We start from the raw sequence: 20,095 nt of genomic DNA on the forward strand, positions 1-20,095 counted from the left end.
CCGGGGCGGCTGTGGAGCAGAATGCAAAAGGGTCCTGTGCATGTTTGGGTTCGGTTCAGGTGTGAATTCAGGAAAAAATTCGGCCCTGAATCACACCTGAACCGGTGAACAGACACGCACCGGACCCCTGGCATGAACCTACGGACGCACATATGTGAACCCGGCCTCAATGTTTACAGATTGCTGGAGCTCAGCTTTAGGGGAATAGAGTACTTTTTTTGGGGTTGACATACACTTTAAAGAAACTGTGATTGTATAATCATAGATTCTACACTGTACTCATATATTAGTTTATGCTGCTTACATTACATTCAAGACATGTTCACTTTTCACCTACCTATCCTCTTTGTGTCATTGTTATCTGGCTCAGGCTCAGTATATGGCTTCAGATCATCATCCTCATAGCCAACATTCATCCACCGATCCTTCATGATTTGCTAGAAGGAACAAAATTAAAGTGATTGTAAAGGTTCATTTTTTTTTTTCTTTTAAATAACAAACATGTCATACTTACCTGCCCTGTGCAGAGGTTTTGCACAGAGCAGCCTTGATCTTCCTCTTCTGGGGTCCCCCCACGGCGCTCCTGGCTTCTCCTCTTCATCGGGTGCCCCCATGGAGAGCCGCTTTCCACATGGGCGCGCTCCAGAGTCCTGCTGCTGCATCCATTGACACAGACAGCAGGACTCGGCTCAGCCCCCCCGTCACTGGATTTGATTGACAGCAGCGGGAGCCAACGGCTCCTGCTGCAATCTATCCAATGAGGACCCGAGACAGCAGCTGCTGTGCTCGTCCCGATCGCTGGAACGATCAGGTTCAGGTAAGAAAAAGGGGGGCTCTGGAGGGCAGCTGCAGCACAGAAGGTTTTTCATCTTAATGCATAGAATGTATTAAGGTGAAAAACCTTGAGAATTTACAACGCCTTTAAGAATGAGAAACTCCTGTGCTATGGATAATTCCCACATAGTATTTCCATTATTGTCTCTATCAAAGGAAGACAATGGACTCCTTTGAGGAGTATTGTGAAGCATGCATGAGGCCAGCACAGTTTGTCAGATGACAGCTTTGAACACGGAAGCATTCAGACCAGAGTGCTTCAGAGTTCACAACACGGAGGAAGATCAGAGAACAGATATTTACGGATTCTCTGCTGCTCTGACATCTTGAATGCTTGGCATTAACACCTGAGCATTTCTCTGGTTCAGAATTTACAACGGTACCTAGAGTAATGATCAGGGTTAACATTTGGGGTTGATGCCAGGGCGGTTTAAAAGGTACACCGATCAGGTCATAGGAGAAATACTAAGATGCTATTTATGAACCAGAAAACAAATGCTAGTTGCCAACCTATCACAATGTTGATGCTTTGGCTTCAATGTATACTGAGCTGCTGAACCACAAGGAGTAGAGATCAGAAATGACCACACCTTTCTGACATTTGTGTGCTGAATGCTTATTTCATGTCTGTACTGAATCCAGAGACAGCCAGACAACTGCATTTTCAGAATGATGCAAGTGGATTTTAACAATAGAGAGAAGTAAAGGGCAAGAGGGGTGTTGTGAAATTGTTAGTATCTTTATAGTTTAGCACCATCTCTCCTATTGTATGGCTGTTTGTGCAGTTGAAAACAAATACAAAGCACAGCGTATGCAAAGGCAAATTCTAACATTACTTTTATTTAAGAGCCCTTGCACACTGGGGCGGGGGGCGGCGTCGGTGGTAAAACGCCGCTATTATTAGCGGCGTTTTACCGTCGGTATGCGGCCGCTAGCGGGGGCGGTTTTACCCCCCCGCTAGCGGCCGAGAAAAGGTTAAATACCACCTCAAAGCGCCTCTACAGAGGCGCTTTGCCGGCGGTATAGCCGCGCCGTCCCATTGATTTCAATGGGCAGGAGCGGTAAGGGAGCGGTATACACACCGCTCCTTCACCGCTCCGAAGATGCTGCTGGCAGGACTTTTTTTACCGTCCTGCCAGCGCATCGCTCCAGTGTGCAAGCCCTCGGGGCTTGCACACTGGATACACAGCAGCGGCACTTTCGGAGCGGTTTGCAGGCGCTATTATTAGCGCAATAGCACCTGCAAACCGCCCCAGTGTGCAAGGGCTCTAAAAGAAAAAAAAAAAAAAAAATCACACAACACAAGGGGTGGAGCTGGTAGAAAAGGGTGTTATTATTCAGGTGCATCCAATGCAGGATGGCATGCAAATATGGTCCTTGCAGGGACATGTGAATTACTAGCGTGACTATGCAGAAAGCTTTGGATGGGGTAAGGAAGGATTAGATGGTGTTTTATTTTTAATTGCTATCTGTGCCCTCTGTTCGTACTGGTGACCATTGTCAATGAAAAAGTTTTGAGTTGTCCCTATAACAAGAGGTAAGGGGAAATCTTCCAACAGGGACACCTGTTTTAGAGGCAACAAAGGCCGGCCATAGACAGAGCGAAGTTTGCTCAATTCCCCCATCAACACAGTGTTGACAGGGTAATCCCTCCTGCTGAGACATTGTATTCTACTGGCAGGGGAAGCTGTCTGCTCCGGGAGAAGACAGTAATTAACACTAGCGGCTATAACAGCTATAATCACATGTAAAATCTGGCAGGCTGGTTGTACCCAAGTTAATTGATCAATCAATTTGGTACATTCAGCCTGCCCATACATGGTTGAAATCTTGGCTGGTTCCTGTTGAACCGGCTGGGATTCGAACCGTCTGTGGCCGGCTTGAGAGAGGAATTTCCTTTACCTTTAGAGATTTCCTCTAACTTCCTTTTGCGTCTCTGGGACAGGAAGTGTAGGCAAATTTCCTAATGTTACACAGACAGCAACATAAAAAATAAAGTTTTATCTGTAGCCAATACACTAAAAGAAGCAGTCCGTATCAGGTCACTTACTTCTAAGCTTCCTCGTTTGACGGGGTTCAGTACAAGCAGTTTCTTCAGCAGGTTTTCACAGTCTGTAGACATATAGAAAGGAATTCGATACTTCCCCCGTAATACTCGCTCCCGTAATTCCTTTAGAAGACAAGAGAACGCACATGGTTACCATGATATCAGCACTGTCTGAGCAAATTGTTAAATACGGCAAAGGAAATGTATATCAGGGAACTATGCAGACTGCGTTGGAAAAAAAAATTCCCCTCTACAAATACTACTTACCATCTATTAGCCGAGTTTTTCAGCCCATTTTTTAGTCCCCCTCGGCTTATACTCGATTGAGCCGTACCTTCCATTACCAAAACAGCGTGCGTCTTCCACTGTGTAATGCATTCTGTTCAGCCGTCCATTGAAACAAAGCCCACCCCGCCGCCTCCTCCTCGTCCGTCCGCGATAGAGGAACACTGATATGATGCTGGGAAACTGTATCAGTGTTCCGCCTATCACAGACGAGGAGGCGGGGGGGGGGGCTTTGTTTCAATGGACGGCTAAACAAACAGAATGCATTACGCAGCGGGAGACACACACTGTTTTAGTAATAAAAGGTATGGCTGCAACTGGGCACAGTGTGACTGCAGATGGGCACAGTGTGACTGCAGATGGGCACAGCGAGGCTGCAGATGGGCATTGTTTACCGTTAGCTGCTGGATTTTCCCACCCTCGGCTTATACTCGAGTCAATATGTTTTCCCAGTTTTTTGTGGTAAAATTAGGTGCCTCGGCTTATATTCGGGTCAACTTATACTCGAGTATATACTGTAATTTAAATCTGTGATCTGTCCATTTTCGAAACAACTAAAGCCAGAGAGGTCAGCAATGACAGCCTACTTAGTCCTCTTAGCACAGTTTTCCTTTATTGACAGCACACTGGATGGACATCCACTTCGCCATACAACAGTGCCAGTCATCCAAGGTTGCCTTTTGTGAGTCCATAAATCATTAAAATTCCCTCCTGAAAATAAAGAATAAAACTTACCAACTGTGCTACTCCATTGAGAAGTGGATGATTCCTTTCTACATGTGTTTACATGTCTTTCTACATGTGTTAGTTTACCAGCACATTTTTTATGGGGAACAAAAGACTTTATTTATTAATGAACATTGGACTTTCTATTATTAATGAATGCGGACCATTAATGATATGTTTTTATGCTATTTGCATTCAAAATTGTTTTGATATGGATTCAAATATTTTATTTATTTATTGTGATTAGTGAAGTTTTTTGGAACCTTAGGAAAGATAAGGTTTGAGGATCTATACAAGGATTAGCCTTGCAGCACTGAGGTCCATGGTTCAAATCACGACCAAAACACTACCTTGTACTTGCAATGATTTCTTCCCATATTCCAAAGACATACTGGTAAGTTAATTGGCTTTTGTCTAAAATGGCCCTAATATGTGTATGCTTGTGAGATATAGACCTTAGATCAGTGGTTCTCAACTCCAGTCCTCAGGACCCACCAACAGACCAGATTTTAAGTATTACCTTGGGGAGATGCAGACTAGAATACTGCAATCACTGAGCAGCAAATTATGTCACCTGTGATGTATTTCAGTTATCTTGCAAACCTGGCCTGTTAGTGGGCCCTGAGGACCGGAGTTGAGAACCACTGCCTTAGATTGTAAGCCCGAGACCAGGGACTGAAGTGAATGTACAAAGCATATAAAATGCTGCTCATATTGATGGAGCTATACAAATATCCCTGATAAAAAAATACTATATCGTTGATATTTATACAGCTGCTTAGGCCCCTTTCACACAACCGCTCTGATCAGGACCGTCTGTCAGTTTTTCAGGCGGACCTGATTGGACAAGTCTATTTACTCCTGTGGACCAGTGGGTGTAAAAAGACCTCCAAATTCTATCCGGGCTGCTAAAAATAAATGGGAAGGGATGGGATCCTTCCCTCCTCCTCTGTGTAGGCGGATTGGATCGGAGGTAATCAGGTGTACAGGGACAGTGGAGTCAGTTTACACCTGGCCGCCCATAGATCAGAGCTGGTTCTGTCCATGTCCTTTCTGCATAAACTCAGTGGACACGGACCTGTCATCCACTCTCACTGCTCTGATCAGAAGAGGATCAGCGGACAGATCCCCTGCTGATCAAAACAGAATCTTCCCAATGTGAAAGCGGCTTAGTGGGTTTAGATTTCACTTTTAGCACGATGCATTGGTGGCTTAACCCCTTCACACCTAAGGGTAAAACACATGTTAATGCCTAAGCACAATTTTGCAACTTTGACATGTGTTAGAAAAACTGTACTTATCGTCACAACTACTTTCTGTATCCAAGGGGAATATACCTCGATTTTTTTTTTTCCAGGATAAATTTGGCTTTTGGTGGTAAATGGTAACGGATATCTCCTGATTTTTTTCTTCTTTTTTTTTTTAAAGGAAAACTGTCCCAAAACAGTAAAAAAAACCCCCAAAAAAACTATTTTTAAATTTAGCTGTATATTTCTTGCTAATATTATAATTTACCACCAAATAACAACCCAAAATAAATTCTCCTGCTCCTGACGATTGCAGTGAGACCACATATGTGAATGTTAGTAGTTGTTTGTACCTGTAGTACAGCCCAGAAACAATGGTGCACATTCTGCATTTTTTTTTTTAATCCTGCCTGAAACACACCGACACTACGGTATTACTGATACTAATTTAAGGGCCGGTTCACACCACAAAAATGCACTCCGGATACGTTTCCGGATCAGTTTTTGCTTACAGGTCATACCTCATGCAGTTCCAGTGCGTTTTTGATACAATTTGCTAGGTTCCAGTACAGTTCTGTGCAGAAAAAATGCAGCAAGCTCTATTTTTGGAATACATGGAAAACACTGTGCATGTATTTATAGTGCAGAAAAAAAAGCACACGGAACTGCGTCTGGTGTGAACTAGCACTACCCAAAATATGCTGACCATGACCTTTGACCCTGACCCTGATCCTAACCCCCGATAAACCTTGATGGTGTTGTGACAGACCTAGCCGGGAGAGAGACTTTTGGAGGGGACTGAATGCTAGCCTCTTGCCGATCGATTGTGGGCCCTGGCATTTGGGGGGACGGTGCTCTTTGTGAGCTGTATGCCTGGGGACCCTTAAGGTGGTATTACTGTGGATTCGGGTCCTGGTCCCCCAGGACAAACAGACTCTGGGGACCCTGGATTTGCCATATTAGGAATAGTGGCTGATTCATAATGCTGGGACAAATACTGTTAGGAGATGCTGATGTCAATTCCAGCCACCTGTCTGTCTGTTGCCTGCTAGAATGTGTATTGTAAATAAGTCTAGTATGGGATCTAAGAGTTATTAGATCCCCATTGTTGTTTGTGTTAATTAACTCTGCTATTGTGTGAAGAAGAGTCTGTGTTGATTTGTGATAATGTTGATTGGTTTTTCTGAGCTACAAGACGGCCAGTCTGGCCTAAAGGTCATGTCTGAGTCATCTAGACTGTCTAAAGGGATTAGTTTATTAGCCCATGTTAATTAGGTTTCTGGTCACAGGTCTATGTTCAGAGTAATATGAGCAGGAGGTATTTACCTCCTCTATTACTGTATAAAAGAGCCTGTATTTTTCAATAAAAGAGATTCCTGGTTGAACTTACATACAGCCTGCCTGGTGTTTGTTCTGAGCTACACAACTGGATTAGAACGGCACATAGCTGTAGTTCTAGTCCCGGAGCATCGGATGACCGAACCATCAGATGTTGCGATCTGCAATCTGATTCTATAGCCCCAGAGGACTGTCGGGAGAGTGGAACCGAGTGAGCAGGGGCTCGTTACAGGTGTTATTTTTTATGATTTAAAATTTATTATTTGATTTTTTTTTTTTCTACACACTGGTTTGTTAACTTCCTTTTCTGAATGAAGAGAAAGATACATTACATTTTTCTCTCCTGCAAGAGGAGGAAGATGCAAACACAGGGGTGGGCTCATAGTGACTGATCACTGTGATAGCCAATAAGAGGCTATCACAGCGATCAGGTAACCCGGTCCGTAAACAGAGAGTACCGGGTCCTGATCGTTGGTGAGAGCCCGATCTCTGTGCTGTGTGGCGAGCTCCGAGCACAAAGGGTGAGAACACATATGCGGCCCCACAGAGAAAATCCCACTTCTGTGAGGCCACATAGATGTGTGTGGTCGGCAGGAAGGGATTAACGTTCTGATGACCTTTTATCTGTATATCAGCAGTGTGAGATCTAAGACACTGCTGCATCTCACTGCTAGACTCAGCAGATGTCACTACTAATATGGCACCTTTATATAGAGAGAGTATGGAAAAGACACGGTAAATCTGTAATGGGAAAAGATCAGCTGTGGGGAGACAACAGGCAATACTGCTGATTAGTCCTTTGCCTTCCTTTTTTTTCTGAGCGCAGCCTCCATGGTTCAGTTGCTCTGTGAGTTACAGTACAGCTGTACAAATATTAAACCTCCCCGTAGTATTTATAAGGAAAAGTAAACTTTTAGTGCACTTATCACCCTCCCTCCAAAAGCACATTCATAAGAAGTCATACCTGTGTATAACTCCGATCTGCACGCTGCGGCCTGCCCAGCGCTGTTCAGCCCCTGCCTGTACATCAACATATGTACTATGGCCTCTATTCACTTCAACAGAAAGCCCCTCTATAGGCTCACAAACAGGCTTGACATTGAAGTGAATGGATTATTTATCTTTAGCAATAAGGCCTTTTGCACAATGGACATTTTTGGACATTTTTACAGCAGCTGTTTTTGGCTTCAGACATTTTTTTCTATAGTCAATAAACTTCCCATCATGTTATCCTATGTGTCCATGCACACATAGGGAGTTATTTATGAAAGGCAAATCCACTTTGCACTGAAAGTGCACTTGGAAGTGCAGTCGCTCTAAATCTAAGGGGAAGATCTGAAATGAGGGGAAGCTCTGCTGATTTTATCATTCAATCATGTGCAAGCTAAAATGCTGTTTTTTATTTTCCTTGCATGTCCCCCTCAGATCTAAAGCGACTTTACTTCCAAGTGCACTTGCAGTGAAAAGTGGATTTTCCTTTAGTAAATAACCCCCATAGGCTGTTAGTAGTTTTTGGCTGGGGCGTTTTTTGGCTTTAAAAAAAACCCCAAAACTAGTGGGTTCTGAGAGGAGTTTTTCAGCTGTAAAACGCTCTAACGTCAAAAAACGCTGATAAACGCTCAAAAACACGACTTTGATCCATAAAAAAAAAAATAAATAAATAAAACGCTATTGCAAAAACGTTGAAAAACTCACTGCAAAGCTACTGGTGTTTTTATAACGTTATTTTAACATCCAGTGTGCATGAGGCCTAAATGTGCACAATGGACAAAAAGGGAGGAAGATTATCAGAGGTGAGGTCATTGATTAACCGCTTGCCGACCATTTAATATATATATATATATACACACACACACACACACACACCGGTATATAATTTTATATATATATATATATATATATATATATATATATATATATATATATATATATATATACATATACATACACACACATATATACACACACGGCGGCTCTCCTGCGCTGGATCACATACCTGGTACGTGATCTAGCACTTCCAGGTTGGGGGCGTGCAGGTGCGCCATCAGCGGCCCCTTCCCGCTGTGATTATTCACAGTAGGAGCCGATCAGCGGGTATTGCGGACACAATGTCTGCCAGAACGACAGTTTGGTAAAGCACAGGCTAGAAACACATTAAACCCTTTGATCTCCTGATGTTAACCCCTTCTCAGCCAGTGTCATTAGTACAGTGGCAGTGCATATTTTTTTTAACACTGATCATTGTATTGGTGTCACTGGTCCCCAAAAAGTGTCAAAAGTGTTAGGGCCCTTTCACACGGGGCAGGGGTGGCTTCGGCAGTAAAGCTCCGCTATTGTAAGCGGCGCTTTACCGTCGGTATTCGGCCGCTAGCGGGGCGGTTTTACCCCCCGCTAGCGGCTGAGAAAGGGTTAAAAACCACAGAGGCGCTTTGCCGGCGGTATAGCCGCGCTGTCCCATTGAAATCAATGGGCAGGAGCGGTGAAGGAGCGGTATACACTCCGCTCCTTCACCGCTCCAAAGATGCTGCTAGCAGGACTTTTTTCCCCGTCCTGCTAGCGCACCGCTCACTGGAATCAAAGCAGCGGCACTTTCGGGTTGGTTTGCAGGCGCTATTATTAGCGCAATAGCGCCTGCAAACCGCCCCAGTGTGAAAGGGCCCTTAGTGTCCCGACTATCCGCCGCATCATTGCAGTCCCACTATAAGTCACTGATCGCCGCCATTACTAGTAAAATAAATAAATTAAAATTCCATAAAAATACCCCATAGTTTGTAGACGCTTTAACTTTTGCGCAAACCCTATTGGGATTTTTTTTTTTTACCAAAAATATGTAGCAGAATACATATCCGCCTAAATTGATAAAGAAATTACATTTTTTTTATTGAATATGTTTTATAGCAGAAAGTAAAAAATGTTGTTTGTTTTTTCGAAATTGTCGTTCTGTTTTTTTTATAGCGCAAAAACAAAAACCGCAGAGGTGGTCAAATACCACCAACAGAAATCTCTGTTTGTGGGGAAAAAAGGACATACATTTTATTTGGGTACAACGTCGCATGGCCGCCCAATTGTCAGTTAGTTAAAGTAACACACAGTGCAGTATCGCAAAAAATGGCCTGGTCATAAGGGGGGTAAATCTTCCAGAGCTAAAGTGGTTAAGCTTAAAGGCTTAGCCCACCTTTTAGACCACATTTAGGGTGTAAAGCCTGGTACACACAGGCCGAACATTGTCGGGTATCGGCCATATTAACAGAAACCGACCGACATTCAGCTCGTGTGTACAACAGCCTGTCCAACTTCTGCTGAACAGGCATGCTAAAAAAACAGCAACCGATCGGCATCCAATCAGCTCTGGCAGCCAGTGGCTGCGAACACTGACCGGTGTGTTCTGGAGAGGGAGGCAGTACCCCTGTCACAACACAATAGCATTGCATAGGTAGTACAGAAACCAGAAGGCTGAATGAAAAATACTAATAGTGTGTAACAGGCTTATAATGAAACCTGGTCATATACAACATCTCCCCAAGGAAACTGACCGTGTTCAGAATCTAAAGGTACAATACTCTCCCTACCTTTAAATTCTGTCCATCGAAAGGTAAGGAGCCGCTGACTAAAGTGTATAAAATGACCCCGAGACTCCACACATCCACCTCAGGACCATCGTACTTCTTCCCCTGAAAGAGTTCCGGAGCAGCGTACGGCGGACTGCCGCAAAACGTATCCAGCTTGTTACCGATGGTGAACTCGTTACTGAATCCAAAATCTGCTATTTTGATATTCATGTCGGCATCAAGGAGGAGGTTTTCTGCCTGTTTAAAAAATATGAATACAAATTACAGAATTTTAAATTTTTAAAAGGGTAACTAAACTTTCATTGAAAAAAAAAAAAAAAAAAAAAAAGAAGAAGACAAGTAAAAAAATTAAAGTGGTTCTAAAGCCTAAATATATTTTTTACGTTAATGCATTCCTTGCATTCATGTAAAAAATATTTAGGAACCAGTACCCCCCCCCCCCCTCACCACCCCCTCGCTTTTACTTACCGGGCTGTTCACGTCTGCAGCTCTTCTCTCCCCTCACTTCCCGGTCTCACAGGGTTTGCTGTGGCAGCGGGAGCCATTGGCTCCCGTTGCTATCAAGGCCAGTGACGAGGGAGCGAAAGGCAGGGCCGAGTCCCGCTGTCTGTGTAAATAGACAGCAAGGCTCGGCAGCAAGCCCACACAAGTGCCCCCCATAGAAAGTGGCTTTCTATAGGGGCACTCCCTGGAGGGGAGGAGCCGGGAGCGCCAGCGGGGGACCTGAGAATAGGAGGCCCAGACCTGCTCTGTGCAATTCCATTTCACAGAGCAGGTAAATATAATATAGTTTGTCATTTAAAAAAAAAAAAAAAAATAGAAAAAGAAAGAAAACTCAGCTTTATAAATCACTTTAATAGAGCATATACAATTGTCACACAAGTCATATTGTAATTAAAGGTTATTTAAAATCACCTTTCATTTTCATTCTGCAGCTCTGTCATTTTCTGTAAAATGCAATATGACAACCTGGAGGCGTTCTGTACACAGGTGGTATACAGAATTCCCCCAGAAATGTCATCTCTTGCTTGTGCGATTGGCATATTGATTTTTCCAGAAGTCTGCAGAGATACAAATCAGATTTTGCCATTGTCATTTTTGGTGAGATACTCCCAAAGGGAAATCACTTCTATAGGGATGCAGACCCTGCCACATTCCTCATTCGATCCCTGCAAGTGCAGCAGCTGATCATTATAAAGTCACTCTCAGGCTACTTTCACACCGGGGTGGGGGTGCATCAGCGAAAAAGCGTCGCTACTTTTAGCGGCGCTTTTTGGCCGATAGCAGGGCGCTTTTAACCCCCGCTAGTGGCCGAAGAAAGGGTTAAAAGCACCCGTGTTGCGGCGCTGCCGAAGCGCTTTGCAGGTGCTTCGGCATCAATGCCCATTCATTTCTATGGGCATGGCGTTTTGGGAGCGGTGTACACACCGTTCCCGCACCGCCCCAAAGATGCTGCTTGCAGGACTTTTTTACCCATCCTGCAAGTGCACCGCCCCAGTGTGAAAGCACTCAGGCTTGCACATTGGGGAGGCATGAGAGGCGCTTTTCAGGCACTTTACAGGTGCTATTTTTAGAGCTAAAACGCTTGAAAAGCACCCCAATGTGAAAGTGGTCTTATTCAGTTTGCACTTAAAAATAACAAAAGGTACCTGCAATAACATTTGTTAAAATCCTTGCAATGCACATTGTTCACCCAGAGGGGAATTTTTTTTTATTTTTATCAAGAGAAGTGGAGTTACTCTTTAAAGTTTTTACTCAGACCTGAGCAACAGACATCTACATAAGGGCCCATTCACACTATGGCATTGCAGTAAGGAGTGGGTTACCATTTCCTTTATGGCAATGCACATCAGAACTCAAAACGTGGTTTGGTGCAATGCGGTGCCATTCATCTGGGTGGCACATCATTGCACCTCGCTGGTGGACGTCCGTTGCAGTGTGCGGCAATATATTAATGTGCGCTGCCTAAAACTAGTGCACATATGTTGTGCCGATTTTGTTGCGAACGGACACAGAATCAATAGCACAACATGGAACCCAACATGCTGTATGTAACGTATGTTCCTGCAACAAGACACACAGCAGTTGATATAAACAAACTCTAAAAGAACTTCATAAAAAATGTCTCAGATCCATCACACATGTATCAATTATATACAATGGTTCCCAGATTTGATTGGAATATCCAATCATATTTGAGAAATATTTTCTGGGTACTCTTCCTGGTTTAATCCAAATTACTGGTTTGTATAAAATGTCTTTAGCTTGATTGTTGCTGCATGTCATAAATAAATTTGCCAGTGTGTCTGTCTGTCTCATTGACCCCCCTACAAGGATAAAGAACTCCCGACTGCATACAAGAATTTAAATTATTGCAGCCACTGGTCCGTGATGACAGCCAGGCAACTAGCATTCTCTAAAAAAAAAAAAAAAAGAAGATATAAGAAGATATAGTCTTCATTGACCATGTTTCACAAAATTTAGTAAACTGCCTGCAGGGGGCACCTGTGTTCTTACCCAAAGCAGACAAGGTTTGCAGAGACACTCAGGAGGATACCACAATTACAATAAAAGGGACAGATGTCTGAAAGGTCATACTGCTCTAATATATAAAAGAATGATCTGTAGAGGACACATAACTTACCTTTAAATCTCGATGGACAATACACTTCTGATGACAATACTGCACCGCAGACACAATCTACATAGAACAAAAGGACAAGGTGAAAAACTCCTCTAAACCCAACATTACTGCAGTAACAATATACCCCAAATCTACATGAATGACACATTTAAAGGGTCCTCTAAGGGCGTCTCACAGATCTCAGGGACTCCAGCAGTAAGACCCCGTACACCCGAGGTCCCAGCTCAGTCCATGTGCCGCTGCCATTACAAAGCAAGTCTTAGGTTGGGTTCATACGATCGCTGCATGTGGCTCACAGCAGGGGGTCCGGTGCTGAATTCGGACCTGAAATGGACCAAAAGACGCACAGGGCTCCTGTGCAAATTCACACCAGAGCCGCAGCGGAGATGTGTGAATCGTCTCCATAGAGAACCCACATCCAATTCACAATAGCGTGAACCCAGCCTCACCCTTGTAGATATATTCTTTAATTATTAGGAAAGAATGCAGCTGGGACCCCATAGAGAAAATTCTCCAAGTGGTATTTATAAGTGATCTTATAAACGGAAAGGTTATTCAATTCATCCATATATACCCAAATACTAACGCGGGTCTAAACCCTAACTGACCCACGTTTAGTTTGCATAAGCACTGCGCATCATAAATACCGGTAATTCACTTTTTCTATTAAACAGAATACAGTTATCCTCTTTCTTTTATCTTTTTTGCATCTCAGCGCTGATCTCCTCCAGCCTCCGTCAGCCACTTGAACACGCATCCACTGCAGACAATTGCCCATCATTGCTTTGAATCAGTAGGGCAGCTTATAGTCTTCACCAACTTCACGTGTGACAGGGTGACAATGCAGAAGTACAGCTGGGAGTCAGTTGTCACCAGGGCCGGGACAAGGGGTGGGCGGGAGGGACGGCTGCCCCTGGCGCAATGGTTTATTGCAGGGATGGGGGCACCCTGACCCCAAGGGAAAGGGGGGCACAGTTTGGCATCTTTGCCGTGGGCGCCGGATGACCTTGTCCCGGCACTGGTTGTCACCACATAACAAGAAGTCCCCGAAAAAGGACTTTCATGACAGGGTCACCGGGTATTATTTGAATACATGCTGCAGAGCAGATTCAAAAAGTTAACAACTTTTGAAATGAAGTAAGAGGATAAACTATGATGGCGCAGAGTTAAGCTACATTTACAATGCACAGAAATGCGCTGCCCTTTTGCAGATGTGCGGTGGTGCCAATAAATCTTAATAGCACCCCTACGCATTTACTAATGTGTTTTTGCATGTACCAAAAAGCATTGTATGAAAGTGAGTCTTCTCAAAAGGGTCAGCAATTTCTTTTGAGCGTTTCTCATGAATGTGCTACCCTACATGCGACTCGCGCGGAAACAGAGCCTTAGAAATTGCAAAAGGAAAATTATGTGTGAAACGATTGTAATAAAAAGTAACACAGGAGGAGAAAGGATCCGTTTTGTTATAGTGACCATAGTTTTTAAGGAATCATGTGACAATCATGTGACAATCATGTGACGCTTAATATATACGCCAAAAATTTAGGCAATCTTTTCAAAAACATGTTGCACAAATTGTGACATTTAGACCCCTTTCACACTGAGGCGGTTTTCAGGCGTTTTAGCGCTAGAAATAGCACCTGAAAACCGCCTCCCATTCATTTCAGTGCGACTTTTCACACTGGGGCGGTGCGCTTGCAGGACGTTAGGAAAAGTCCTGCAAGCAGCATCTTTGGGGCGGTTTGGATGTATTTAGAGCTCCCAAAATGCCCTACCTATTAAAATTAATGGGCAGCGCTTCCAAATCGCCTGAAAAGCGCTTTAGAAGCACCATTCTTTGGGGTAAAAAGCGCCATGCAAGCAGCCGAAAAAAGCTGCTGAAACATCACTAAAGCACTGCTAAAGAAAGCGGCACTTTAGCGCTAATGCGGCCCCAGTGTGAAAGGGATCTTATGTGAAATGTGGCAAAGAGGGATTTCCCTGTTCCTTACACAGGAAGATGCAGATTTACTAAAACTGGTGAATACAGAACCGGGTGCAGCTGTGAATAGTAACAAATCAGCTTCTAGGTTCTAGCCCACATTCACATTGGGCTGATTTGACATGTTAAATCGCATGCCAAATCGGAGCCTAATGCCGGCAATGGCACAGTCCAAATCGGTGCAACGCCGACTTTGAGCTTCCGCACCGATTCCCAAAAGTAGTTTCTCCACCAGTTTTGGTGACAGTTTCAATAGATATCTGTGCATGAACCCGCAAAATGTCTCTCAAATCACCCCCAAAGTCAGACTGAAATGCCGGTTTGAAATCGTGCCAGTAGATGCCTTCAGCTGAACTCGCACAATTTCAAACCCGCCCTCAATGTGAACCCGGGCTTCTTGTCCAAGCTTCAATTGAACAAGCTGAAGTTAGAAGCTGATTGGTTACTTACTACGCACAGCTGCACAAGATTTTGTGTGCTCCATTTGTCCAAAATCTCCTAATTTTTCCAGCAGTATAAATGAAGTAATCACACTATTTTAATGTCGCCCCAATATGTGAAAGCTTATATGAGAAATTTGTCAGTGTGTTTAGATGGACTTTAATTTTGTATGGACTGAACCTTTAGCCCGGGTTCACACCTATGCGAATTAGATGTGCGTTTCCGCACATCTAATTCGCATAATGTGACTGGCTCCCTATGGAGCCGGTTCACATATCTCCGGGGCAGCTGCGGTGCCCACTGCACAAAAATGCTGTGCATCTTTGGCTGCGTTTCAGGGCCAAATTCAGGCATAGAATCGGCCCTGATTCGTCCCTGAAACGGGGAACAGGGAGGCACAGCGCTCCTGTGCGGTCCGCAGTGCATTATAGTGTGAACCCGGGCTTAAAGCAAACCTGTGACAAGCTTTGTATACCAACCTTCTCATGAGATAGTAGTAAGTACAAGATATCGATATTTTTAATATGGGCTTCTATACCTTCCTCCCCCATTCTCTACAAATCTATAGGTGCTTTGCAGTAGGCTACTGGAACCCCTGTGCTGAACCATGTGGCGAGCTTTGGAGGGGGGGGGAGATCAGCTGGGAGAAAAAATTAGAGGGTGATCAAACATGTACGTACCCTTGTTGTAAAGTGCTCGTAAACTTGGCTCAATGAATCCTATAAGTACCAACTACACAATAGAAAGTGCGCTATTCTTGTGCTAGGTATTAATCACTTAAGAGACACAATAAAAGTGGGAGGGGCCTCACATGTGACGATATTTCCAAGCGGTCAGGCCGACTTGCGGCCTGCTGGTTGTTTGTAACACATGCTGTGTAATCCCTTCAAAATTGTAAATGTGATTTTATCATCTTATTCAAATTTGGGTGAAATAGTACATTATGTGGATTTTCCATTGAACTTTACTTCCTTCATGGTGTCTATCTTGGCTTAGGTGAACGAGGAACCTTTGCATGCTAGAATGTGGTGTACATGGCTGCTGTGCAGCAAGGCGTCTAATTATCTCCTTGTGGGATCAGCCGGTAAGGAGCTCATTTAATCGCTTGTGATGATTCCTTATGGGAGCACTCTTTCTTCTGTGGTGCGTGTTATCATCATTCCTTCACGGCAAAGAAAGAGGGACTATTGAAGTTTAGAAAATCTGAGCACCTTAGATATTTTTTTTTTTGCACATTTCATATGGACTTTATTTGCACAGATATGTCAATTTAGGATGAGTTCATCATATGTTAAATGCACTTTTATTGTTTCTCTTATGTGATTTATTAACCTATAAAAAAGAAAATATAGTAACTGCGCAGGTGATAAATACTCAAAAGAAGCAGCTGGCAATCACACAACAGAACATTTGTGTAAAAACATAAATCAACAAGAGATTGCCGCGCTTGTATCTGACATACAAAAAAACTTGTATAATAGTAAGTCCTCATGCACACGGACGTTTTTACAGCTGCTTTTTTTAGCTTTTTTTGCAGCTTAAAAAGGCCTGTCTATGTTAGTCTATGGCTTCATGCCCACCTAGGCGTTTTTGAGCTGCAAGTGGCATAGGCGTTTTTAAGCTGTAAAAAAAACCCAGGACCAGTGGGTTCTGAAAGATGTTTTTCAGCTGTAAAAACGCTCTAACGCTGAAAAACGCTGAAAGACGCTCAAAAACGTCATTCACCAACGTTTTTTAGCGTTTTTGATCCATTGAAAAAAAAAAAAAAAAATTTGAAAAAAAAAAAACGCTCAAAAACGCTGACGCGGAAAAACGCTCAAAAATGCTATTGCAAAAACGCTGAAAAAAGCTTAAAAAAATCACTGCAAAGATACTGGCGTTTTCATAACGTTTTTTTAACAGCCTGTGTGCATGAGGGCTAATAAGTTCAAAAAAAAAATTGTGTCCAAAAATGTGTGATCTATTAACCTATGCCTAGCACAAGGATAGCGCACTTTTTATTGTCTGGTTGGCACTTGTTACACATCCTACTCCAATTGGTGATTTAGATGCTGCTGTCCGTTCGATCTAATTGAGTTTTTATTATATTTGTTTTACTTTGTTTTTTTGTCACTACGGTTTACAGTTTTTTTTGCAAGTGCACGAATATCATCTTGGGTTTAGTAATCCTAGAAGTACCCTGAATGGATGGGAAAGAGCAGGGATCTGGAGACTGGCACCAACTCATCAGCAGGGAAAACAAGCAATCAGGACAAGTAATGCGCAGCTTGTCTCTTAACCCTCAATACACATCAAATGGCTACATTGTGGATTGAAGTAGCATGGGTCAGGCAGGTAAGTTGGGATGCTGGGGAGCCCAGAGACATGGCGTGGTGTGAAGGCATCTACTGGACACACACACACACAATGCATGCCCCTCATTGGACTTGACCCACAGTAAACCAGCAGATTTTAATGACTTAAAGACCTCCTACTGCAGATATACTGCAGCAGGGCTGATCTATTGCGCAAAAGGATGTACCTGTGCAATAGGCAGTGGGGGCACAGCTGATTGGCCAGAGGGAGAGCCAATCAGTAGGTCTGGTGGACACGATGTCCGCCAGGACCCGCCGATCATACCCCACAGAGGCAGAATGGCGATCTGCCTATGTAAACAAAGCAGATCGCCGTTCTGACATGGGAGAACACAGTGATCTTGTGTTCCTGCTAAGCAGGAACACGAATCTCTGTGTTCCCCCATTCAGTCCACCCCCTACACAGTTAGTAAGCACCTCCTAGTGACACACTTTACCCTTTGATCGCCCCTGGTGTTAACCCCTTCCCCGCCAGTGTCATTAGTACAGTAACCATTTTTTATTTTATTTTTAGCACTGATCACTATATTAGTGTCACTGGTTCCCCAAAAAAGTGTCAAATAGGTGTCCGATTTTTCCGCCGCAATGTCACAGTCCTGTTAAAATCGCTGATCACTGCCATTACTAGTAAAAAAAATTAAATAAATAAAAATGCCATAAAAATATCCCCTAGTTTGTAGACGCTATAACTTTTGCGCAAACCAATCAATATACGCTTATTGCGAATTTTTTTTTACTAAAAAATATGTAGCAGAATACATATTGGAACAAATTGATAAAGAAATTCGATTTTTTTTCATTTTTTTTTTTATTGGATACGTTTTATAGCAGAAAGTAAAAAAATATATTTTTTTGTTTTTTCAAAATTGTCAGTCTTTTTTTGTTTATAGCACAAAAAATAAAAACCGCAGAGGTGATCAAATACCACCAAAAGAAAGCTCTATTTGTGGGGAAAAAAGGACATCAATGTTATTTGATTTGCACGACCGCACAATCATCAGAGTAATGCAGTGCCATATCGCAAAAAATAGCCTAGTCATAAAGGGGCTAAAACCGTCCGTGGCTGAAGTGGTTAAACAGTGGCTGAATTCCTGGAATTAACTTTAGTGTACGTCGTACTATAAATATACGATTGATAAACTGTTGTGATAAACAGAACAGAAACTACCACTATCTTAGGCAGGCCATAGACGGTACAAATTTGGTTGCAGGAAAGAAATTTGCACGATTCCCCATCAACACAGACAGTGCTGCTAGCAATAATCGCAAGTAAATCTGGCAGGCTGGTTGTCCCCAAGTTGATTGATTATCTTGGAATAGTCAGCCAGCCCACACACGGTTCGAATCTCGGCCGATTCCTGGTGAACCGGCCAAGATTAAAACTGTCTATGGTCAGCCATATTCTTCAGTCTTTGCTTTCAGAAAATATATAATGTTTGGAGGTTTTAGCTAATCTTCAGGCCTAAAATGTGCAAAAATGACACCGGCAGCAAAAAGATTACAGACGGTGATGGAACACTTTGACTCCTTGTCCATACTAGGCCCATCTGGGTAAGAAAAGGACTCCAGGCAGTACAGGACAATGACTCGGGGCTCAGACAATGGGAAAAGATTTCCAGCTCTCCTAGACACTTTTTTCCTTCCAAGACGCTGTGACTGAGCTTGTGAGGATCTGGCGTGCATCCAGACCATAGTAAATGGGAGAGATTGTTTGGGCAACAGAATGGCATAATGATTGTGCATTTCCTGACAGCTCCCGGTTCTGGGTATTTATAGCGTTCATCCCTACTGACTGCTGACAGCTGTAGCAGTGAGCGGAGCGGTGCTGGGATATAGTGCAGGGACCGGACCTGCTGGGGGTGGGGGGAATTTTCCATTCATGTGCTGCCGCTTTTTCCCACTGCTACAGATCATTAACCCCGCGTCTGCCAGCAGCTTGTTTGCTGGGGCTGTGAGGGTTGATTAAAGTGTTCCTTACAGGAAAAAAAAAAAAAAGCAAGGTTAACTTAATACATTTGTGTCACGTATCTATCACAAAAAAGTTACTTATATCAACAGAAAAAAAAAAAAGTTAACAAATATACTAACTTTATACCCAGTCTCTCAGACATGGTACTTTTTCCATTGAGATCCTGGGGGAACCAGAGAATACAAATCTAGTGAGGACTTGATCCTGCACTGTGATAATACTGCATCTCCTTGTTAGATTCCACGTTCTCTGCATTCTCTGTGATGTCACAGGAAGCAGCTTGACGCAGGGGTGGCTCGTCCATTGTGGGCGCAGCCTCCTCTATCCACCGCTGCCACCCTCCCTATCCATGCGCCCGGCCCCTTTCAGCACTGATCCTCCTCCCGTCACCCGATTGGCTGAAAGGACAGGCAATCCTTTTGGATGCCAAGAGGAGGGGAGGAGACGCACGGAAGAAGCGAGGAGGAGAGGACACAGGAGACGCTGCCCGCCGATGACCTGATCCCCGCCACTGCCCGATGTGCCCGCCTACTGGCGCAAGTGCCAGTGGACCAGCAGACAGCGGGGGGTTTGAGGTGCTGCGGGGGTGGGTGGTTTGACGCCACCCCCAAACAAAAAACCACCAGCTGCCACTGGCTTGATGTCACCTACTGCAGTGTA

The 20,095-nt window shown here is 43.7% G+C and overlaps 1 protein-coding gene across 2 annotated transcripts in view; it reads right to left on the bottom strand.

Moving 5' to 3' along the window:
• Positions 1–20,095, bottom strand: part of MARK1 (microtubule affinity regulating kinase 1) — a 229,339-nt gene that overhangs the window by 60,597 nt on the left and 148,647 nt on the right. For both annotated transcript variants that reach the window (XR_012244007.1, XM_073628355.1), the window contains exons 7-10: positions 12,691–12,747; positions 10,047–10,283; positions 2,885–3,004; positions 338–437 (exon numbers count right to left, since the gene is read on the bottom strand). Coding sequence is in view for 1 of the 2 variants with exons in the window: in XM_073628355.1 (XP_073484456.1) it covers positions 338–437; positions 2,885–3,004; positions 10,047–10,283; positions 12,691–12,747 (514 nt within the window). In the remaining variant the exon portion in view is untranslated. The remainder of the gene's footprint in view (positions 1–337; positions 438–2,884; positions 3,005–10,046; positions 10,284–12,690; positions 12,748–20,095) is intronic.

This window comes from Aquarana catesbeiana, linkage group LG04 (genome assembly GCF_042186555.1).
Source record: "Aquarana catesbeiana isolate 2022-GZ linkage group LG04, ASM4218655v1, whole genome shotgun sequence".
Taxonomy (NCBI): domain Eukaryota; kingdom Metazoa; phylum Chordata; class Amphibia; order Anura; family Ranidae; genus Aquarana; species Aquarana catesbeiana.